Below are 24,627 nucleotides of genomic sequence, written 5' to 3' on the forward strand. Positions count from 1 at the left end.
ATAATAATCAAAAGTCTGACAGGAAATTCAGTATGGCTTGTAGTAAATTTGCTAAGATCATCTCCAGTGCTGTTAGTTCTGGTTACAGCATAATTCTAAGTGGAAATCTTAACGGTCAATCTATCCCAGAGCTCCAATACTTCTTTTTTCTTGTAATAATCTTAAGCACCATATCTGAAAAGTGATATCGATTTCACTTGCATTCAAAACTCAGGCTTGACCTCTTGTCTAGACTTTTTCTTGATTTCTACACAAACAACTACTGAAGCAATCACTAAAGTAATGATTGACCTTTACATATCTGACAATTCTCCAATTATCAACGCATACAAATTTTGGGGTCCTGTCCATGCCCATGTCAAGGAAAAAAGTGGTTTTGTAGATCTGAGTGGGATCAAACAGGTGCTAGTTTGTTTCAGTCAGTCTGTGATGATATTCTTGTCTAGATGAAAGTAATATTTCAGCTACTACAAGAAGTCCGTCATTACCAATGTCAAAGAAGCAGGTTCTTCTGGATTCCCCTGATCTAATACAAGTAAGCTGATTCACGTAATCCATCGTTGTGAAAAAAGGCTGCTCTGATTAGAAAATTTCGTGTTGGATCTTAAGTCCCTGGTTGGTCTGAAAACACTTAATAAGTGGCTGATCGGTATGCCATGTTGCTCTGGCATTCCTTGTGGAAAGTTTGAAAAGCCTTGTAACGGCCCAATGGATGAAGTCTGACCTCATACTAAATGCCATTTTGCCTTGTGCCTGTCTAAACATCATGCTAACATACCCGACAAAAATTGTGAATTGACCCGTTCCAATTCCACTTTCGGTTTCCTGTGGAGGCAGATATCATAAGAAATCATATGGCCTTCCGATGCTAAGCTTCCAAGTGAAGCTGATTGGTTCTCCCAGTTTGAATCTGTGTTTTTGACTCCGGACCAGCCGCTACGGGGATTGTTTTGGATACCCGACTGACTGACCATATCTCAAACAGTAAGCTCTACGAAAAATATGGTTCTATCACGTTTTCCACAACTATAATAAGAGAAAGGATGAGATAACTATGAAACGTTCTGTAGATGAAGGATGACAGATTGTTGGCCAACCGTCTAGGGCCGAACGAAAAACATGCCGTCCCTAAATCGGGTGGGGTGATGTCGTGAAAAAAGATTTAAGGGAAATGGTAACTTCTATGGGGATAATAAAGAGGTAGACATTGAATAGATTGGGATGGAGGAGGAGCATATGCAGCTGTGTTGACCTCGGGTGGCTTGATGCTGCAGTGATTTGTTGTTGTTATTAGTAGTAGTAGCATAGTTACCACAGTCCTGAAAAAGTTGAAGAGCCAGAGTAGTATACCTTTTATTGTTTTTTTTACTGCCGCCCTGGCATTGTGTAAACTAATGGAGTTCCTTATAATAAATAATGTAAATAGTTTGTATTCCGTTTCCGATAGTCAGTTTGGCTTTAAAACAAGCGTAAGTAGAGATATGTACACTGTCTTTCTTGCGGAGAAATTTTAATCTCGACTTACACGTGCAAATCCATTTAAGTGCTCGTCAGCATAGTCTGCCTAGATCTACTCTAATGACGCTTAGAGATCTGTATCGTAAGGTAAAAGCGCAGATAAATTTTCTCGGGTGTTTTAGGCCTCCAGTATTGATTCCTCTTTATAAAGGTTTTTGGCAGGGAGCTATTTGCTCCCTGCTTTGTATAATAATAAAACTGTTGAGTCACAGCAGATTGTATTACAGAGTTGTGTGTTTTGTGGAATAGATATTACGCTACTAAATTATGCTTATGGTATTCTGAGTCCTAGAACATCGTTTTTCTACTTGGGGTAAATTTGTTCTCCACTGGCAAATGCGTATCGTAAGATAGGTTTTTCATTTAGCGAGAATAAAAGTGAAATACATGTATTTGACCTCCATTATCAACAGCAATCCACCACTTCTGTTTGGCTCGGTAATCAAGTTTGTACCACTTATATTAGTATTACTTATTTGTACCTTCCAATTGCACCTCAAATCTTAAATCGACTCGTTCGGCTCTTGTTCCGCATTTTCCCCAATAGTCCCGCTGTACCTACAGGCTCGATGTTGGCAGTAAGTTGTCGCTTGAAGTTTTTTTTTTTTTTTTTTTTTCTAGCGCACATTTGTACTTTTTTTGTTATATCACATGTTCTGTTGTTATCTCCCTTATAGTCTATCATATCGAAGGCAGATATAAGAGCTCTCTATTCTTATTATTATTATAATTAGTATAATATTTTCAGTATCTTCTTAATGTCCCTTTATGAACCATAAATTCCAGAGTAACTGCAAAATATGGAGCTGCAGATCCTCCTACTGCCGTTATTGAAAGATAGAATAAATTAAGAAGTTTGCTTGATCCAAACCATTATTTTTACGTGTTATTTTTTAAAGTGTGTTTCATCCGTACCATTTAAGTTGATTAAATAAAAAAAACTAATTTTTTTTAGATGAAAGTAAGGAGCGACATTAAAACTTAAAACGAACAGAAATTACTCCGTATATAAAATGGTTTGTCCCCTCCGCAATGCCTCGCTCTTTACGCTAAAGCTTTTAATTGTTTTAAAAAGCAGAATTGTGGCAAAGAGTCAAGTTTTAATTGTTTTAAAAAGTAGAATTGTGACAAAGAATCAAACTTTAGCGTAAAGAGCGAGGGATTGCGGAATGGGCAAACCATTTTATATACGGAGTAATTTCCGTTTCTTTTTAAGTTTTAATGTCGCTCCTTACTTTCAGATAAAAAAATTAGTTTTTTTTTTATTTAATTTCTGAACGTTTTTGAATTAATGCATGTTTGGTTTTGGCTCTCCGCACATAAATTATTAAAATGAAATTTGTATATTAATTCTTTTTTTGGCTAAATGGCTTTCTCTTAGTTTTGATCAGACGATTTTGAGAAATAAGGGGCGGAGAAGGAGGCCTAGTTGCCCTCCAATTTTTCGGTTGCTTAAAGAGGCAACTAGAACTTTTAATTTTTAACGAACGTTTTTATTAGTAAAAATTATACGTAACTTATAAATTAGCAACTTACGTAACAAACTTTCATAATCTTATATTTTTATTATGTATACAAGGGGGTTTGTATCCTCGTTAATACCTCGCTCTTTACACTAAATCTTAAGTTTTGTCCCAATTCTTTAAGAATGACCCCTGAATCAGAAAGGCCGTAGAATAAATAGTTGAAATTACTAAAAATACTTTAGAATAAAGAGCGAGGTATTTATCTCCTCCTAAATACCTCGCTCTTTATGCTAAAGTATTTTTAGAACACCTCATATGCGTAATAATCTCTGTTCGTTTTAAGTTTCAATGCTACTCCTTCCTTTCATTTGAAAAAACGTTTTCATGTTTATTTTTCATTGTTTTCTTATAGTAATGCTAGAAAATCATGCGCCCTTTTCTTTGAATTTTTCTTTCCCCATGACAGATTCCTCCAAGGAAAGATCCTCCAACATGGCCCCCTCCCCTCAGCCCCACCCCCAAACAAAATAAAATCCCCCTGAAAACGTCTGTACACTTCCCAATAACCATTACTATATGTAAACACTGGTCAAAGTTTGTAACTTGCAGCCCCTCCCCCTGGGATTGTGGGGGAGTAAATTATCCCCAAATACATAGTTATTATGGTTTTCGATTATGCTGAACAAAATGGCTATCTCAAAATTTTGATCCGTTGACATTGGGAAAATATGAGCGTGGGAGGGGGCCTAGATGCCCTCCAATTTTTTGGTCACTTAAAAAGGGCACTAGAACTTTTCATTTCCGTTAGAATGAGCCCTCTTGCGACATTCTAGGACCACATGGTCGATACGATGACCCCTGGGAAAAAAAACAAACAAATAAACACGCACCCGTGATTTGTCTTCTGGCAAAAAATACAAAATGAAACTTCTACAGCAGGTTCTCTGATACGCTGAATCTGATGGTGTGATTTTCGTTAAGATTATATGACTTTTAGGGGGTGTTTCCCCCTATTTTCTTAAATAAGGCAAATTTTCTCAGGCTCGTAACTTTTGATGGGTAAGACTAAACTTGATGAAACTTATATATTTAAAATCAGCATTAAAATACGATTCTTTTGTTGTAGCTATTGATATCAAAATTCAATTTTTTAGAGTTTTGGTTACTATTGAGCCGGGTCGCTCCTTACTACAGTTCGTTACCACGAACTGTTTGATTCGCTGGAGAATCTTCTTTCTTTCTGTTATATATATCGTGTAGCATTTCGTTATGCTTCTCTTTTCTTTTTCCTCCTTTTTCTTTATTTATTGTTGCTACGTTTTTTAATTATTGTTTGAAAACGGGAAATAAATTTCACTCATCCATCAAGGTGTGCGTTTAACTGAACCCCCTGCAACTGAACCATCGTGCATCTGACCGCAGGTGCAACTGAACCCCTATTTAACTGAACCTTCGTGTAACTCCAACCCGGAGTAACTGAACCCTTGTGTAACTGAACCGTAGTGCAACTGAACACCTGTGCAACTCAACCTCATTTAATCTCTACCCCCGTGCAACTTGACTCACGTGCAAATCAATACCATTTAACTGAACCCTCATGCAACTGAACCCTCGTGTACCTTAATCCCTGTTTAACTGGACCCCCCCGCAACTCTACCCACATGCAACCCAACCCCATTTAAATGAACCTTTGTTCAACTGAATCTCTGTACAACCCAACCCTATTTAACTGAACTCTCATGTAACTCAACTCCCGTTTAAATAGAGCATTGTTGGACTCAACTCAACACAAGGTCTAAGAATAAGTTTGAACTAGCGCTGATTAGAAGGTCAAAATTTGTGTCTCGCTTCGTTCGTAGTTTCTAACTTATGTTATCCATTTTGGTAATCCCAGAATTTTTCAAGATTGAAACACTAGAAGAATAGGGGTTAAAAAACAGGTAAGGGTTTGCCAAGGGGAAAATGAAAACTCTAATTTTATACCCGGTTCCCTAGGGTCTTTCAGTTTTAATTTTTGGAGTTACGCAAAAGCTTTGGTTTGAGTCGTACCACATAAGATAAACTAGGAAATGACACCCGCCTTTATGGGGTGGGGTGAAGAAAACACTAATTCCAAGAATCTCGGAAGGATACCCATTTCAGCATCCCAACGATGTCCCAGTAACCCGATAGTGCTTCAGAAAAAAAAAATAAAGAAGAAGAAGTAATTTTCAGGTATCAAGTACTTTTTCGTAATTCACAGGAATTTGTTTCGTAGTTGATTTTAGTGCTGAAATGAAAATTAATTTCATATCATTAGTAAGTCAACTTTGTATTTGAATATTTTTTTTTCACTTTGTAGTTTCTCAGAACTTTTTTAATTTTACACTTTCAAAGATAACTGGGAAGGGATTTAGTCAAGAGAGGGGTTTTTAAACGCCAGTTAAGAGTTTTTGATATTGGAGATCTCAGTGAAAGACCATATATGGTTTCAAGCATTTACACTCCAGAAATGACATTAAAAGTGAGACATTTTTTAATGAATGTTTTCATGACAAAACTACAAAAAGTGCGTAAAAGTAAATATTAGCTTTTAAGTGACCTTAAACGGCTCTCTACGATGTTCTGGTGCACTATTAGTACTGGATAAATAAAATAGAAAAAGAGAGACTTATCAGTGTTTCCTGCTCTTAAAAAAAAATTCCCATAAATTTGCTTCCGTAATAAGCATTTACTAATAAGAAAGATTTAAATGATACCTGTCATTCCTGAATCAGCAATAATGGAAAGTTTTCCTTTAAACAAGAGTTCAGTTTCATGGGGGTTAAGTTGCATGAGGGTCCAGTTGAATGGGGTTGAGTTGCACGAGAGTTCAGTTAAATGGGCTGAATTTCACGAGGATTTGGTTGCACGGAGTTTAGTTAAACGAACGTTCAGTTTTACGGGTTTGAGTTGCATGATGGTCCAGTTGAATGAGATTGAGTTACACGGTGGTTCAGTTGCACCTGGGGTCAGATGCATGATGGTTTGTGTTGCAATGGAACCTTTCATTCAATAATATTTGCGTAAAAACAGATAGTAATTCTTCAATAATTAGTCGAAGAAGTTTTTATTTACCTTTTCTTCAAAAGGCAACAAATATCAGCATCGATATATAAATTTTTAATGACTCTGCATTATTGATTTGTTCCATCAGCTGGTTCGTTCTTAATTTCGGACAAACCAGACTAGGATTTACGTGTCCGTCCTTTTCCTAAATATGCTATTTTTCATTTCCATCTCTTCGTAGGTGGTGAAAGCGTTGACGAAGATAGCTGTCCGAGCTCTAGTTTAAATGCTAGCAGCAGCCCTACAAAGACGATTCTGAGTCAGCCGTCAACGCCTAATAGTGGGGAGAAGTTGAAAGCAGTTGACGAACTGAAGCAGAAAATAAGACAATCATTAAGAAAAGGGAAGTCGCAGTCAAGTTTAATATCCGCGACCTCTTGTCAAAATTTATCATCCAAACCACCTCCTAGACCCTGGAGTTTAAAGCTTAGACAAACTTCAACATGCCCAAACTGTAAAATGGTACGTCTACAGTTCGTTGTTTTATATCTAATGTGTAATTTGTGATTTGATATGTACTAAATAGTTTCTGCTCTACATGAAGGTACTGCTGGGCTGTAGAAGTGTGTTTTATCTGACTTGAACTCTTGCTGAAAATGTAAAAATTTAAATAAAAAATAAATTCATCTTTTGGTCTAAACATTTGAACCTTTTCAATAAAATTTGCATCCTTTGCTATCTTTTTCTCACTCTATCTTCTTCTGTCTCTCTCTCTTTCTCTCCCTCTCTCTCTCTCTCTCTCTCTCTCTCTCTCTCTCTCTCTCTCTCTCTCTCTCTCTCTCTCTCTCTCCCTCTCTCTCTCTCTCTCTCTCTCTCTCTTTCTCTCTCCCCCTCTCTTTGTAATTCTCTTCCTATTCTCAATCTTGTCAATTTATTCTTAGCGTTTACCTTCTGACAAATGCCTGGACTAATCCTTGTGGAAATTTTCGCACATGTCACCCAAATTTTTAAGGAGAGTTACTACCAAAATTCAAAATATACCCATAAACCAATGTAAGAATTCGCTCAAAAACCACAAAAAATTCTGAAGGGACGAAGATCAGTAGTTTGTTGGTAAAACTAAGATTTCCAATATCTGTACAGCTAAGTAGACCTAGACAGAAATCCTATATAATAGCTTTTAGATATTCCCTCTGTACATCTTGAAGAAAATAAAAGGTGAATTATCTAACGTATCCATCTCTTGGCATAGGGCTAGATTATTCTTCTTTGACATATGCTTTTTGCGATCTCTTAAATCAGCTCCTAGATATTTTGTTCCCTCGAACTGTGATCACATGATGCTATTGTTTTTACTTCTTATCGGCAATTTTGTTTAAAAATTGTTCAAAATTAGTTTGCTTTGTATTGCTGTTTTTTTTTCTACTTGGGATTGCTGAGCCACAAATAGTCTTTGTTTTTCTGTATTTCAACAATCTTAACGGTTTTATTCCACCTTTTAAACAGTTCCTATGTTTTAGCTTTCATCTGAGTTAGACGAACTGAGAGAAAAAGCGGAGATGTTACAAGACGAAACAAATGCAGCAAGAGAGGCAATAAATATGCTTCATAGACACCTCGACTCAGCTGTTGCTGAACGGGACTCTCTCCTTCTTATTCATAAGCAACCGAATGTAAATATTCTGACTTTTTTTGTTTCGTTTAATCAGGATGTTCTTGGTAATGAGGCATATTAAATGATACATAAAAATTAGGACTAATTATATAAATATAATCTTGTATAAGGATGTATGAAGGGATGTAACTGTGTAAAAAACTTTAATTTTAATAATATTTAATTCATTTCTGCCCTCTACGAAAAGATAAACAGAATTGTCCTATATTTGTGACGATACAAATTTGAAAAGTTTGAAGCCTGCTCAGCGTTCTTAACGTAATTATGCTAGTACCAAAAACTAAGTTTCGATCAAAAATAATACTCTTCCCTGTTTGGTAAATTAAAATATAACTATGAAGTATAGAAGTGTAGGGGAGAATGATTGTTTATATTAGGGAGCAGAAACGTAAAGTATAATTATCTTTCTTGGATACTAAAATTACATGGTCTTGATTTTTTTTTTTTGTAATTCGAATGTTTTCCTGTTTAATTGAATTGGTTGTTGGAAAGAGACAAGATTCTACAAGAAAAAAATTATTCAAAATTGCATTAGCCGCAATAATTTGGCTAACAATATAAATTTGAGTTTTAAAGGAGTAGTAGCCGCAACTAGCACAACACAAGCACATTTGTTATGGCGACCGGATGGCTCCCGCAAGACCTTGACCAAGAAGGTTGTAACTGGAAGATCGCACCTTAGAATATTGCACATTGGAAGGCTGCATACAGAAGGTTTTACACTGACAATTACACCCATGGAAGGTCACGCCATTTAAAGTTCCTTAGGATAAATAATTCGCATAGCTTAGGGGGGCTGCGGGGTGGCAAAAAGGACTGCATTGCCACTTAGAACCTCAATCGGGTAGGTATCCACACGTTATACAGATTATGCATTATTATACATGTACATTTTTATGGATGCATTCTTCCTGGGTGTGGTTACGATGTTCCTGGTTATCTTCCTGTGGGGTGCAAAGTTCTTCAGTGCACCTTATAAGAGTAGTCTTCCTGGATGTAATCTTCCAAGCTACAATTTTCTTTATTTTTTTTTCCATACCAAATAGCATATCCACACCAAAATTGCAATTATGAAACGTGTTCTTTTTTTTATGGATTTAGTTATTTGAACGTGAACAGATGTTTTATTCTACTTTGTAAAAGATATGCTTTTTTCTAACTTAAATCATAGAGCAATAGAATAAAGGTAGAAATTTGAGCATTTCCAAATAGTTATCCATCAAAAGAATACATGCATCAAAAGAATGGGTTTTTTGTGGTGATCTTTAATGTGTAAAATTTATTAAGTATAAAGTCAACATCAGAAATTACGAGTCCCTTGTTTTCAAAAAGGGGGAAATAGCCCGAAAAGCGCTTCTGTTATTGATGGAAATTGTACCTTCAAATTTAGCTAATTAGAGAATCCCATTACGGAGGTTTTAAGTCCCTATTTACAAAAATGCAAGATTTTGCATTTTTTACGAGGAGGCTGATCAATGATGTGTATTCAATTTTTTTTTCATAAGGGATGATTTGAACAATCCAATGGTCATAGAAAAATTGGAGAAGGCTCATTCGAAATGAACTCGAACTGGAAGTTCTAGTGTCCAATTTAAGTTGCAAAATAAACTGTACCCCAGAAAAGTGCTGTTTTCTGACTGTTTGTGGGACAGAACAACAGTTTGGACCCAACGAAGGCCGGAAAGCCATCGATTGAAATTTGAGAAACAGCCGATTGATTCAGAATTATCGGTATATTATGTATTGAGCTTCCCAGTTTTGAAAGCAGTTATGCCGCATTTAGGTACATTCGCTCCTACAGATCTGTCTAATCCATGCAAAATAAACGGATCGTATACATACTCATTTTAAAGTTTCATTCCTCGAGGTTGATTCATTTGAAGCTTGATAAAATTTTGAACAGTCATGTATAATTCTGCTTTGGCTATTATAAGGGACGGCTGTTGGATCTATGTGTAGGGGGGGTGTGTGTGTGCCTGAAGCACCGAAAGATGGACCCCCCCCCCAATTTTCTAACCTTCAGTAATCCTTCGTATAAGTATAGAGACAGATTTGAGGTGGATGGGGAATCAATCTCGTAACCCCCCTTCATACATGGGAATATTTTTAGACTACGCCTGCAAAATGGATATTGCTACATGGTAGCTCTTTTCTCATTCAGATTTAAGTGACTCATTCACACTTAAGAGAACCAAACAGTTCATAGTAACAAAATATTTTGGGAAGAGTGACTCATGTCAATTGGGACCAAAACTATGAAAAACGAAATTTTGAGTAAAATCTATGCAACAACAAAATCTATTATGTTGATTTACTTTAAACAGTGCAGTTTCTAGTTCAGATGTTTTAAAATTTAATCTCTTGCAGATTTTTGCCCTCATTTTTTGCTGTATGCTTTAAGCATAGCTTTATAAAGCGTTAGAGTAAAGAGTGAGGGGTTGAGGAAATGACAGTTTTCCTTCTTATGCAGAATGATTTCTTTTCGTTTCAAGTTTTAATGTCGTTCATCTTGTGCTAGCTGTTTCACTATGAAAGTGAACAGAGTCTAGAAAATTTATCTTCGTAAGCCTTGTCAAAGATTTATCTAAAAAAAAAATATTCCAGTATTGAGCAAAAGGTAATTTTTTTTATTATTTGGCTGTGATTCCTTCATTATTTGGCTGTGTGGATCTCAAGATAGCTGGAAAACCTCTTCAAAATTTTCAGATTTAGTTTATCCTGAGCTTTTCATCCGCTATTAACGTTTATAGTACTGATTTTATTTTTTTTCTGTTATGTAATAATAATGATTTACTTTATTATTCCAGAAAACAATAGAATTTGTGGAGAACGGAAATATGGTAAAAGAAAATACAAATGGAAGAAGATGCGGGCAGGCAACAAAGCGAGAGAGTGAGAGCAAGAACGAGAATGAGAGCGGGAGAGAGAAAGAGAATAAAAGGATAGGGAGAGAGAGAGAGAGAGAGGAGGGAAAATAACAATGAAAAGGAAAATAAATATTTCTAACAAGTAGAATATGAGGTATAGCTGCATTTATACGTCTAAATTGACGCAATACAAAAATACTAATAGGCACAATTTATTGTAGGGGGAGAGAGTTAAAACATAAACAATTCATAATTTTGTTTGTTGGTTTTTAGTTTTTGAAAGGGGGACCTTTCGAAGTTGTGCTATGAAAGCACTTTGAGGAGGAACTTCCGTGTAATAAGCCTGTTTTGATGTTTTACTCAATTCTCACCAAGTTCCGGAGTTGGCCAAAAAGATAGTTTTATTCTATTTGACTTTCGTTCTTGCTTTTCCGTTTGTAATAGGACATTTCTCTCGTAGGGCTCCAAAGACACTGAAACGACTCTTCGGACGCTATTGGCATTAAAAGACAACCATATGATAGAACTGATGGAAAAAGTAAACCAGCTACAGACAGAAATAAGAAATAGAAGAGAAACATCTAACGAAACTGTGTCAATGGTTAGTGCTGCCACCCAAACAGAAGGAGAGGATCTTTTAGAGGTAAGAGTCATGTGAAAAGAGCCGCCTGAAGGCATTCGACGAATGATCGCTTGGCAATCCCAACACAAAATACAGTATCTTCAAAGTTGTGCATTTATTGGACATAGACAAATCATTGCAGTTTAAGCATTCTATTGCTATGTGTAGTACAAACTGCCTTCAAATGTGGAAAAAAAATGTAAAGTTGAAAAATCAGCAGACACTGGCCAGTTTCTCCTATGGATCTGATTTATTATTTGATTGATTTGATTTTATTATTTATTTTCCTATTATTATTCTATTATTGCAAAGATCTAGAGGGTGGGATTTTTCAGTTTCTTTTTTTAAGGAAGACACAAAAAGCCAGTCTCTCAAAATCTAGGGGGAAAGGGGAAACTTTCTTTTCCATTTTTTTTTCAACGAAAATATTACAAAAAATAGTTTTTCAAATTCTAGTGGTGGTGAAGAATCTCAACTCCTTTGCCATCCCTGGGTTATGTCGAGACGATGTTGATGGAAGGAGCTGGGATGCAGTTGAAAGTGACTTTGGAAAGTCCGATAAATATAAATATATGGATGAACAGTTACCTTTTTTAATATGCGGTTACGGCTGTTGATGGATTACCAATAAAAATGCTTGATAAATTGTGAAATTTTCAAATACTTGTAACTCTTGAAATAGTTTTAAGTAAAAAAAAGAAACACAAATACGAGAAAATATACAAACTCCGTACAAAGAACAGGGGAAAATAAAGAAACTCTTATTTCATAGACTATAGTTGATTGTTTTTAAACAGGTTCAGGATGATCATTCAAGGACAAAACAGGTGGCAGGGTGACTGCTATGTGCTATTGTCTCGTCCGACATAAAATTCTATAAAAGACTGCTTCACAGACGCGAAACGATCTTTTAATTTAAAATCTTACGCATGTCAAACTTAATTCAAACTTTTCACATACCTTTATAAGGTCACATACTTTTTAAGGCCAAAAATCCTTTAACGCTCTTTGTTTCATTGAATTTAATGTTTTTTCTCTGATGCTAGTCTGGCCAGAGTACGTTTGCGTTTCCAAATGTTTATTTCATTTTGACCTTTATTTTATTCAATTTAAATCTCTTTAGTGTTGACAGTCCAAAATTTCCTTAACTTTATTTTTATAGAGATTATCAGGCTGTGACTACTTTTTAAGTGAACCATAAGATTTAATCTGCATGCTCCCCATTGCCATTTGCACTAAGATCCTGATAGATATTCTTTTTTAAAACTGTTTTAGAGACAGAATTAAACACAGTTTTAGAGAGATCGTAGGAATAAAAAAAGAAAATGATTTCGTGATTCCGGTTGTAGGATGCAAAATGCCTATGTCTTGGCTAAAAAATTTCAGATGGGGGAGGTTGCTGGGAAGAGCATGGGAGCACTTTATGTCTTCAGTAGTATATGTTGAAAATTCTGACATAATTCCAATTCAGACAAATTAGTCAGGAGAGTTGTGGTAGAAGGGAAGAGAAAGCTAGAAAAGCTAGTGGTTTACTGTGGATTTACAATCATATATTAAAAATTACTGCATACTTCTGGTTCAATGAAGCTGCAGCGTCTATACTTTTCTTAGAAAGAGCTGTGGTTCTGTGGAGGGAAGGGGTATTGGAGGAGTTCTTAGCCGTGTTATGCCTCCAATAATAGCCAATTCTTTTTGTGTAATGGTGCTTCAAATCAGGTAGTTTTTGCATAGTAATATCAATTTTCTTCTAGCCCCTCAGAACTCTCAGAATGGTGTATCTAATTTAAAAATTGTGCAAATAAAAAACGAAGAAAAAACGATTTATTACACTTTTATGCTTTTCAAGGATTATTGTGTTGAAAGAAATTGTATTTTCCTTAGTTTAAAGTTAATCGTCTTGCTGTAAGTCAACTTTCTAATATCTCCAGATGTGATATGTTCATCTGCTTCAGTCACAAACAAAGGAAATAAAATAGCAAATTTGAACAAATTTAAAAGCAGAATTAGCTCGTAAAGGGTGATGGGAACATTTTTGGACCCATTGGAAAATGTTCCTTTGTTGGATCTCTAATTTTTTTGTTAATTATTCTGAAGAAACTGTTGGAAGTGGGCCCCGGGAATATTATACTGATCTCCGATTGAGCAGAGCTTTCTAAGCAGAATAGACAAAAGCTCAAAGAGACGAAAGCTGGGCAATACAGATTCAAAAATTTTCAAACAGTTTTCTGTGATATAAACTATAAAATTCTGCTTCAGCTCAAACATACTTTGGTTCTGGCTCAGGGACAAGCGAAAATCATCCTTTTTGGACACAGGTAAGAATTATCTGCTGCTTTCCCAAATGTAATATCATATTTTTCAGTCAAGCCAGAGATTATTTGCTCTCTGTAAAAATCGCAGAAGTTAGGGCGTTGCCACTTTCTCACTATAAACTGAAATCGTGGTATATAAAAAAATGGAACAAAACCAATTAAAAAAAAACGAATAAGGAGCTAAAAACCTCCTCTTTGTGAGCTCTATTTTCTTTAATTTTATTCCCTTGCAGATACAGAGACATGAGATGAGACTTGAGGCAGAGGCCAGTCAATGGGAAGCGAAATATTACCAGTTACATAGTAAGCATATGCTGCTACTAAGTGAGCTGCATAGGCCAGGAGGAGGAGCGCCTGAGCTTATCGCAAGACTTTTGAAAGATTTGATCGGATGGGGAATTTTACCTTCCTATGGGTCTGTCTATATTTTCTGTAGAGTATCTTTTCATTCTCAGCGAAATTCAATTTGTAAAAATGCATAAAGAAATTGTTATAAAAAAATTAGACTATGACTAATGGCCTGTTCAGATGTTAAGAAAAATGACGAACTCCTGATTATACGGAAGTATTCCTTTAAGATTTTCCATAAAATAGGAAAAGAATTTCGAATAAGAATCGTGTCAATTGTTGCGAGTGAGATTTAGTGGATGAAAAGAAACCCCTATTTAGTAGGGAAGAAGTCGAATTATCTTAGTTAAGAGCTGTTAATGCTGTTCCTAGCTAAGGGCTGTATGAACTGTTACTCTATGAAGATCTTTCAGAATTTCAATTTCAGCTACTTATTCTCCACATTTAAACCTGCTATGGAAAGCATCCTAAAGATCTGAGATGCCCATATAACGTTGAGGACTAATATGATGTGATATTTATTACGACAAAAAAAAAAAAAGACCTTGGTATAAATGAACGTCTCATGAAGTTGAACTTTTTTTTTCATAAAACTAGTCTTTAATGTCCTGATTTTTTCAACCTACTTCATACTTACCCTATCGAACATATCCAGTGCCTGGTACTACTACTACTAACAACTCACCGCAGCACCAGGCCGCCTGAGGCCAACACAGCTACGCACGGTCCTCCTCCATCCCAATACAGACAAAGCCTCCCTTTTTAAACCATCCCAGGAAGTTCCCATTTCCTTTAAATCTTTCTTTATGATATCCTTCCACCCCAGACGAGGACGACCTGCTTTCTGTCTAGTCCTAGACGGTTGGCCGAAAAGGACAATCTTCGGCAATCTGTCATCCTTCATCCGAACAACGTGCCCTAGCCATCTCAACATTTCTTTCATTATAGCCCTGGAAAGTGGGATTGAGCCACGTTTTTCGTACAGCCTAGTGTTTGAAATACAGTCAGTCAGCTGGGTACCCAGAACAATCCTTAGGGAATTTCTCTGGAAAACATATAGCAAATCTTCATCTGGTTTTCGGAGCGCCCATGCTCCAGAGCCATATTTGACCACTGTCATCACTGTAGCTTCTAATATTTTAATCTTGGTTTGCAGACTTATTTTCCTACTCTTCCAAACTTTTTTTTAACTGCGAAAAAAACACCTTGAGCTTTAACTATACTGCATTTAACATCTTCACTGCCCCCACCGTCTTTACTAATAATACTACCAAGGTAATTGAAGCTGCCTACCTGATCAATTTTTCATTACCCAGCGTCACCTTTTCATCTTCACTTATTCCTAGCCTTAGTGACTTAGTCGTCAAATATTAATTTTCAATTCTATTCTAGCACCCTGAACTCACAAAACCTCTAAAAGCTCGTCTCTAAAATCATCTAATAGTATCCTATAATTCACTCTCATTCACACCTATCAGCACACTTCATCTTGTTTCCCACATCCAAAGGTGCTATCTCATAAATTCTACTTCTAAATTCCTTCTGTATCTCATCCTCACATGAAATGAAACAAACTTTTGTTCATAGATTTTTTTTCCTCCGAGAGGCAAGCTGTAAAAAGTAAGCCCTTAATTCAATAGCCCACCATAAAAACTCTTTTTAAGCCCATCTTAAGAACAGTTAATCAATCCTCCCCCAATCCTCTTGGAACTGACAATATATTTCAAAGATTATGCTACTTCCTTCCTTCCTTGCCATTTCTGGATTTCATGATCTTACAAAACGTTTCCACTTTTGTTTTTAAATAATTATTTTGTAACTTTTCTATATCCAATTCATTGACTTTTTCTACCCACAAGCCACAATTCACACAATGCCACAACAAGCCACAGATAGCATTCATGTTTAGAAGACAAAATTGGTGGCGTACATCTTCTCGTTATTGCGTAGGAGTCTGTCTTCAACTTCTACAAAAGAAATAAAATTATAGGGCATGCTAGGGGTATGTTGAAATAACCGATAGGCACACTATACTTGCTACTTGACTTTTTCCACCCACAAGCCACAATTCACACAATGCCACAACAAGCCACAGATAGCATTCATGTTTAGAAGACAAAATTGGTGGCGTACATCTTCTCGTTATTGCGTAGGAGTCTGTCTTCAACTTCTACAAAAGAAATAAAATTATAGGGCATGCTAGGGGTATGTTGAAATAACCGATAGGCACACTACACTTGCTACTGCACTTCTTTTGTCACTAATTGCCACGACTCGGATCCTTTCCAAAATTTAGAAAGCTACTCAATGGTGTTCCAGGAACAGTTGAGTACTAAACTTGAGAGCTTAAAATTTGACAATTTGAAGATGGATGGAATAATTTCAGAAAAACAATTTGTGAAGTTGCTGATGGTGTCCTAGGGAAGAGTGCTAAGACTGCAACTAGGAATATTAGTGAAAAAGCTTTAGGTTTAATAGAGAGTAGAAGGGGTTTGTATAAGAATTATCTGAGTGATAGGTTGTATGAAAACAAAAGGAATGTAAAGAAAGTGGAGAAAGCACTAAAATATGAACTAAGGAGATGTGAAGTGGGTGCGATGGATAAAATTGCTGAGGATCTGGAAGATGCGGCTAGACGGTATAATAGTAAAATATTGTGCTGGCATGTTAATAAATTGAAATGGAGTAGCCAATCCGGACTAGTCCCAGTTAAAGATAGAAATGGGGCCACAATTTGTGATGGGGACAAGGTTAAAGAAAGATGGGTGGAACATTTTGAGAATGTGCTAAACCGAGATACAGGTGCAGGAAAAGATATAGATGAAAATGAAAAAGTTTGTGATACCTTGGATGTGAAGGAAGATTTGTTTAGTGAGGAAGAATTAGAGACAGTACTAAAAGGATTAAAAAATAATAAGGCCCCAGGTGCTGATAGTATGATTAATGAGTTTCTTAAATATGGTGGCTCTGAGGTTAGGAATTAGCTACTGAAGATTATGAACATGATTTTTGAAAAAGGGGAAGTACCCAATGATTTTAGGAAAACCTTAATTAAACCACTGTATAAGAAAGGTGACAAGAGTGAGTGTTGTAATTATCGAGGCATTAGTCTGGTCTCTGTAGGTAGCAAATTACTGAGTAATATGATACTTTTTAGACTGAGACATGCTGTAGACAAAGTTTTAAGGGAAGAACAATGTGGTTTTAGAAAAGGTAGAGGATGTGTCGACCATGTCTTCACTCTTAGGTTAATAATTGAGAAGTCCCTTCGTTGTCAAACACCTTTGGTCCTCAGTTTTATTGATTATGAGCAAGCTTTCGATTCTGTTGATAGAAGAGCGTTAACAAAGGTCTTAGCGTTATATGGTATACCAGACAAATACATTAAAGTGATTTGCGCTATGTACGAGAATAATACTGCTGCGGTTAAGGTAGGAAATGAGGTTAGTAACTGGTTTTGTATTAAATCAGGAGTTAAGCAGGGTTGTGTTCTATCCCCCTTTATATGGATCATTTTGATGGACTTCGTCTTAAGGAGCACAAAAAAGGCAATTGGAGACCATGGAATCAAATGGGGAGGAAGAACGCTCTTGGACTTAGATTATGCTGATGATTTAAGCATATTAGATGAAAGTGTGAGCAAAATGAATGAATTATTAGAGGTTTTACGAGTTCAGGGTGCTAAAATAGGCTTGAAAATTAATGTTAAGAAGACTAAGTCACTAAGGCTAGGAATAGGTGAAGATGAACAGGTGACATTAGGTAACGAAAAGATTGATCAGGTTGGGAGCTTCAGTTACCTTGGTAGTATTATTAGTAAAGATGGTGGGAGCTGTGAAGATGTTAAAAGTAGAATAGCTAAGGCTCAGGGTGTTTTTTCACAGTTAAAAAAAGTTTGGAAGAATAGAAAGATAAGTCTACAAACCAAGATTAGAATATTGGAAGCTACAGTGATGACAGTGGTCAAATATGGCTCTGAAGCATGGGCACTCCGAAAAGCAGATGAAAATTTACTAGATGTTTTCCAGAGAAATTGTCTACGGATTGTTCTGGGTACCCGTCTGACTGACCGTATTTCAAACAGTATGTTGTACGAAAAGTGTGGTTCAATCCCGCTTTCTGGGGCTATAATGAAAGAAATGTTGAGATGGCTAGGCCACGTTCTACGGATGAAGGATGACATATTACCGAAGATTGTCTTTTTTGGCCAACCGTCTGGGGCTACACGGAAAGCACGTGGTCCTTGTCTGGGCTGGGAGGATGTCATAAATAAAGATTTAAAGGAAATGGGAACTTCCTGGGAGTGTGTAAAGAGGGAGGCTTGAAATAGATTAAGTTGGAGGAGGAGCGTACGTAGCGGTGTTGGCCTCAGGCGGCTTGATGCTGCAGTGAGTTATTAGTAGTAGTAGTAGTAGTACTCAATGGTCTAATCATTCAAAACAAGTATCAATGTTATATATACTTATAATTCAATAAAATTGCCATAATTTGGCAAGGTCAAGAATCTACAATTTCTATTTGAATCTAGATATGCTGAATTTACAATTCTTATTCGTGGTAACCTAGCTAATATTTCTAAATACTATACCATTTACTAGCCTAATGCCTTCCAAAGAAAATATAACAGAATATCCCTTATTACTAAGATATCTGTCCCTGTACTAACCTCCGGTTCTATTTCAAGTCATTCTATACGCTGTAACTATATCTGCTCCAACTTTTCTATCCCCATACACAAAAGTCATAGTCATATGTCTGCCAGTTACCAGCTTTTCAGTTCTACTTTGAATTTGGATGTAACATATGAATTTCTCGCAAGTTGGATACGGATTTTTGTGACAACAGTGTCTGGGAGCAGGGGTCCTGTAAACTGGATATGTGCACATGGGCCAAAAATCTAAAATTTAACTTCTTTATAGGATTGAATAGGAAATACTATACATAAATGTCAAGATATGAGAACCAGAGCAACCAGATATATGACTACCAGCTACTTGTGCATTCTATTATTTGCTATATTCCTGGCCTCTTAATACTATTTGGCAACAAAAATCACATTTACTTGCCTTGTCTTGAAAGTGCCTACTAAATAGTTCACCTTTTGCCTTAAGTTACAATCTAAATAGTTTTATTCCTTTTAAAACTTGATTACAGTTCTGAAATTAAACTTTCTTCCTCATTAATTGCCCCTCTCATTATTGCTCACAATGTCACATTCTCTTCGCCAACGGGTAGTCATTTGGATCATGGTGATAGTCAATGGCAAGAGATTTTACTTGATCTAAATCAGTCTGAATTGCATAAGAACCGTCATTTGGTTTTGCAAGTTCGCAAAGGAATACCAACAAAAATAAGAGTAAGGTTTTTCTTCTTTTTGGTTTAGGACTATGGCCTTTACAAGCGTCTGATTATAGAAGGACCGAAGAGTCAATCGACCTTATAATTTAATATAATTAGCATGGATCGACCTTATGTAACTAATCGATCTTAAGTAATATAATTAAATAGCCTTATATAATCTGTAGATATAGTTAACCTTATGTACTATATATGAATGAATGAATGAATGTATTTAATGCCCATCAATGGAAAAACAGATGAAGTACAAAAAGAAAAAGAAAATAAAAAAGCACAAGACAGTAATTCATCTAACACAAACAAAACAAAAATATAACAATCAGAAACTGATGCTGACTACTGCTGTAAAACATTGGCTCACGGGTGGTTCTTGACAGACGAATTAGGTCGGTCAATTTGCGACAGAATCGCTTCTTCATGGTTGGTAACACTGTACTGGACCGTTTGCTTGTCCACGGTGGTAAACGCAGCAAAAATGTGCATACTTGTCGTATAGTGAACGCAATTTCAGTTTATCTGTTAATCATAAATTTACTTTAATATTTATTATATTGAATGTAATATTTAATTTAGATCCTCCTACGCCCGGGGGCGCATAGGGCAGCGATGGTTGACCTCCAACGTGAGTGATTCTGTGCCGAAGACCAAAGTTCATTCAGAGTGGTTCGAAGACTCGTTGCCTCTTTCTCCAGGGATCGATGCTACGTTGTCTTCCACTCCTTCAAATGCCGTGTGGGGTCCAACACCATAAATTGTGTGGGGGGCGTCCTTCACTCATGCGGGTTATTTTCCCCCAATACTTCCATCTTCTCATTCTGATCTAGTCGTTCACCAGTGATTGTTCGGTATCAGCCCTTATCTTGGCATTCGTTACTCTGTCGGTCCAATGTACAAGGATTCTGCGCAGGCAATTATTCTTGAAGCCAAGTATTCTTTTCTCAGTATTCTTTGAAAGGCTCCAGACTTGCATCCATATAAAAGTACAGAGAGTACATTACTCCGAAACAATCGCAATTTCAACTTCTGAGAATAGTTTCTACTTTTCCAAATATTCTTCAGCTGAGAAATGCTCCACCTGTATACTCTATGCGTAGCAAGACTTCCCTATTACAATTCCAATCTTGGGTAATTGTACTACCGAGGTACTTAAATTCTCTGATCTCTTCTATATCAATGCTTTCGTATCAAATGCCAACTTCAATGGTCGTCACAACTCCGTTGGACATACTTTTCGTTTCACCAACATTAATCTATCTTCAGGCCCTTTTCGGTGCTAGTTCATTCAGATTATGTTCAATGCCCTCTTGGCAGTGAGCCATGAGAGCGATATCGTCAGCGAAATCGCAGTCATGTATTTGACACTCGGGGTGTAGTTGTATGCCTCCTCTGAAGTGGCAAGTTAAAGTGGCATTTATTATATTGTGTAATTGCAAATTATAATATTATTATATTATATATTGTAATATAACTAAGGTAAGGTGTATTATAGATAAATAATATCTTATTTATTATTATATATTATAGTTATTGTTAACTTTATAGTTAATTGACCTTATAATGTAATTGGTATATAGGGTTGAGGAGTCAATGTAATTGGTATATAGGGTTGAGGAGTCAATCCACCTAATTCGTATTAATTGACCGTATACAACTAATCAAGTTTATATAATATAATTCATCGACATTATGTATTTACTATACTTAGTCGATCGACCCTATAATATAATTGATATATACGGCTGAGGAATCAGTCACTTTATAATTTAGGTAATTTCCTTGAAAAAGAAAATGACTGATTCGGAGTTATATCGACGGTTTATATGTGTTTTTCCTTCTGTATGTTTGTCCCTGCTTATAGAAATCAACGAAATTGGTAGGTGTTTCTTTTTTTTTCCTTGTTCAAAACATGTTATTGTCTGTTGTTTTCTGTGCAACACAGGAACCTTAATTGTTCAAAGCCTGCCTATTGCAGGAAATGAGCATTGATCGGAAGCTGCCATATTGTGGTTAAAAAATAATTTTTTAAATTCATTGAAGTCCTCACACGTACCCTAGACGTTGACTGTTCAAGCACTCCATCAATGTAGCTTGAGCCGCGCCAATATTTCTAAAGCAACGTCTTTTCAGAGTTTTACTAGGATAAATCTAGTTTTAATATTTTTCTAATAATGTTCATCAATAAAATCTAAACAATTTGGTTGGAGTCAAATTTGGACTAAAGATAGCGTTGTGGTATGTTTAGCCGATACCTCCCTCTGAATTAGTAATGTGTGACTGGGCGTATTATCGTAATTATGTACAAGCGAATTCACGATCAATTTATATAAATTTAGTGGTCTTGCCATCACAGACTCTACAGTACACTTGCCACTAGTTCAAACTTACTGGCAGTGTTATTTATATAGAATATATTCCTTAAAAGAAGAGATGGCATAACCCTCACTCAAAGAGTTTCCCAAACTGTTTGGGATTAATCAGACCCAAACAGTTTACACTTGGATTGTTACTCTTACATAGGGTGAAGAATTCTTGAATTTGAGTTTAACGACTTAAATATTTTTCAAAAATAACTGTTTAGACAAGATATATGAAATCAAATAGTCAATCGCCATCTGATTTTATCAAGTATGATGCGTCAGACTTTAGATTTGTCAGACTCAGATCAGTGTGATGTGTCAGATTTTAAATTGTGGTCATCGTTCAAAATATATCGTAATATATTAAAAGTTACTTTTGACTTTTTGACAATCCAGATGTTCAATCTTTTATGTTTTCTTGCCATCTTGCAATTTTACTGGGATGCAGTGTGAAATCTAAACAGTTTTTTTCAGAGTTTTTATTTCTTACGGGATTTTTTTATCTGTCTATGAGAGAAAGAAAGTGCCTTTCTTTCCAGATATAAATATTTCTTTCTAAAGTAGAAACTTTGTTTATCAACTTGACAGGGGCTCTCAGGGCGCTGAACTTGAATAGTTAGGTAGGTTTTCCGTCCCAAGACCATTGCACTTCCGTGAAAGGGCTATTTTATTAGGGATTTCCTGGGTTTAAAAGTTGAGGGGTTCTGAGTTCAGCTTATTTCAAGTACTTGAACAGACATAATTTTATTTTTGAAGACTTAATTCATCAAGCTGTGTTTGCATTTGTTTGTATCATCGATTAAATCATTCTATCATCCATAAGTTTTAAACTGCACTGTTATACTCCTCTGTATGAAGATTAATATTCTAAAACTTTTACATGCTAAATTTTTCAGGGTCAGCTATGGTGGTCTTTTGTGAAGTCTAGACTAAAGCCATTGGCTGGTCACTATACGCGCTTGCTAGCTTCTGGGAATATAGAGACTGCTGCAGCAAAACAAATTGAACTGGATATTGTACGAACACTGCCGGGTCATCGGCATTTTGGCTCTACTGGCGCTGCGGGTGTTGGTCCTTTAAGAAGAGTTTTGTTGGCCTATAGCAGATATGATCCAGAGGTTGGATATTGCCAGGTATTTTGTCCAGTCTCAGTAAGTGTTTCAACTATAGTAAACTCTCTAGTTATAAGTGGTAAGAATTCTTTACTTGTTACAATACAAATAAAAATATTCAAAGGATTATAATCCGTTGATTTTTGAATTAAATTGAATAGTTGCGGACTGTACAACCAAATACTACAACACTTTCTACGACTTTCTTGATTCAATTTAAAGTGCTGATGCCTGAAGGGCACCCACATAGGTCGCCAAATAGATCAATATTACTGCCTGAGCTTGACAAACACATCTAGCGACTCTCGAATTAAAAATTGAATAGTTACGGACTACAACCAAACACTACAACGCTATACAATTTGCTTGATTTTTGAATTAAAATTGAATAGTTATATTTCTCCCTCTATGCGCCAGGGAGATATAAACGGACTCTACAACCAAACACCGCAACACTTTATACGATTTGCTTGATTCAATTTAAAGTGCGGGTGCCCGAAGGGCACCCGCATAGGTCGCAAAAAAAGAATAAAAATCCTGCCTGAGCTTAATCCTATAGACAGAAAAGGGAATAATCCTACCCATTGATTGGGTAGTTGAACTTAGGTTGACTCGGGCTAAAGTTTCAAGACTGGAGAATTTCTTGCCATGAGCAGTGAACGGGGGTAGAAGCAAGGACTGTACAATACCCCATAAAATAAGAGCAGTTTGAAACCCTCGCTAATAGCCTCCATGGCAAGTGGAGCATCAATAGAAATGGCAATACTAAACCACGATCAATTCATAAGAAAAAAGTCCCATGTTCACTCACTATTTAAGGAGATATCAAGCCAAAATATTTTCGTACCAAAAAGAAGAAGGAAGTACTTATTCAAAATAAAAGCATAATGAAGGACCATTTTTTGAAATTGTCCAACGATTTGTTTATGTGCTTCTTTTGAAAATTCATTAAAAAACTTTCCCAAAAAGAAGTTTTTTAAAGAAAGGTAACAACCATACTAAACTTAAAATCAGAAGAAATAGAAACCTACAATAATTCAAGCTCAAAAAGACCAGAAATTACTATTAAAGAATAAATAAAACCCAGAACAAACATAAATTAAATGCACAATTATAGTAAAAAAAACAAACAAAAAAACATGCAACAGGTACTAGTATACATGAATGTATATATCTTAAAACGAGTAAAGATTAAATTGAATATGCAGATCAAGCTTAAAATGAACAAAAATATTTTGCTGTTGAAGTATAAATGAAACCCAAAACGAACAGAAATTAAATAAACAATTTTACCAAACAAACATGCAATAGCTACTAATATAATTGAACAAATAAATCTTAAAACGAGTGAAACTGAGATTGAACATGCAAATCAAGCTTGAAACGAACAAAAATCAATACTAACAAGAATTTGGGTTTTGCCTCTTTGTCTCACTGTAAAAGTCTAAAACCTACTGCGTCATTTATTCTTTAATAGTAATTACTGATTGTTTTTGAGTTTGAGTTATTGCAGGGTTCTATTTCTTCTGATTTTAAGTTTAGTATGGCCTTTACTTTTCTTTAAAAAACTTCTTTTTGGGAAAGCCTTTTTTTATTAATTTCTCTTCGTTTTTGATTGCCAGAGTTTCAAATTTTTCAAAATTTCCTATTTGAAAATAATTTTTTACTCCCAAGTAAATTAACAGTCTTGGAAAGAACTAATGAAATCAAAGTGAATATTTGATATATATGTCCCATAGTGTATATGTAATAAAATATCGTTAGCATTTTTTTTGTGGGGGGGGGGGGTCCCATGTAGGGAGGGCCAGTGGTGAGCTTCCTTAAGCTTTGGATTAATATATCGTCAATAAGTTTTTTATGTAGGGATAGGGGGGTCAATCTTTTGACTTTTTTTTTAACAAAAAGGCTATCACGAAAATTCAATCGGATGGATTTGAGGTAAAGAGGGCAGTGGGCTAGTTCCCC

The 24,627-nt window shown here is 35.9% G+C and overlaps 2 protein-coding genes across 3 annotated transcripts in view; both read left to right on the top strand.

The window, feature by feature from the left end:
• LOC136032894 (uncharacterized) overlaps positions 1-15,802 on the top strand; it is a 32,962-nt gene extending 17,160 nt beyond the window's left edge. For both annotated transcript variants that reach the window (XM_065713330.1, XM_065713329.1), the window contains exons 3-6: positions 6,253-6,533; positions 7,532-7,684; positions 11,014-11,196; positions 13,721-15,802. In XM_065713330.1, the coding sequence (XP_065569402.1) occupies positions 6,253-6,533; positions 7,532-7,684; positions 11,014-11,196; positions 13,721-13,969 (866 nt within the window). In that variant the 3' untranslated portion in view covers positions 13,970-15,802. The remainder of the gene's footprint in view (positions 1-6,252; positions 6,534-7,531; positions 7,685-11,013; positions 11,197-13,720) is intronic.
• Positions 15,803-16,556: 754 nt separating this feature from the next.
• LOC136032559 (TBC1 domain family member 2B-like) overlaps positions 16,557-24,627 on the top strand; it is a 44,342-nt gene continuing 36,271 nt past the window's right edge. The window contains exons 1-3 of the mRNA XM_065712828.1: positions 16,557-16,585; positions 18,990-19,191; positions 22,447-22,683. Coding sequence (XP_065568900.1) covers positions 16,557-16,585; positions 18,990-19,191; positions 22,447-22,683 — 468 coding nt within the window. The remainder of the gene's footprint in view (positions 16,586-18,989; positions 19,192-22,446; positions 22,684-24,627) is intronic.

Source organism: Artemia franciscana, chromosome 11 (assembly GCF_032884065.1).
Source record: "Artemia franciscana chromosome 11, ASM3288406v1, whole genome shotgun sequence".
In the NCBI taxonomy this organism is placed as follows: domain Eukaryota; kingdom Metazoa; phylum Arthropoda; class Branchiopoda; order Anostraca; family Artemiidae; genus Artemia; species Artemia franciscana.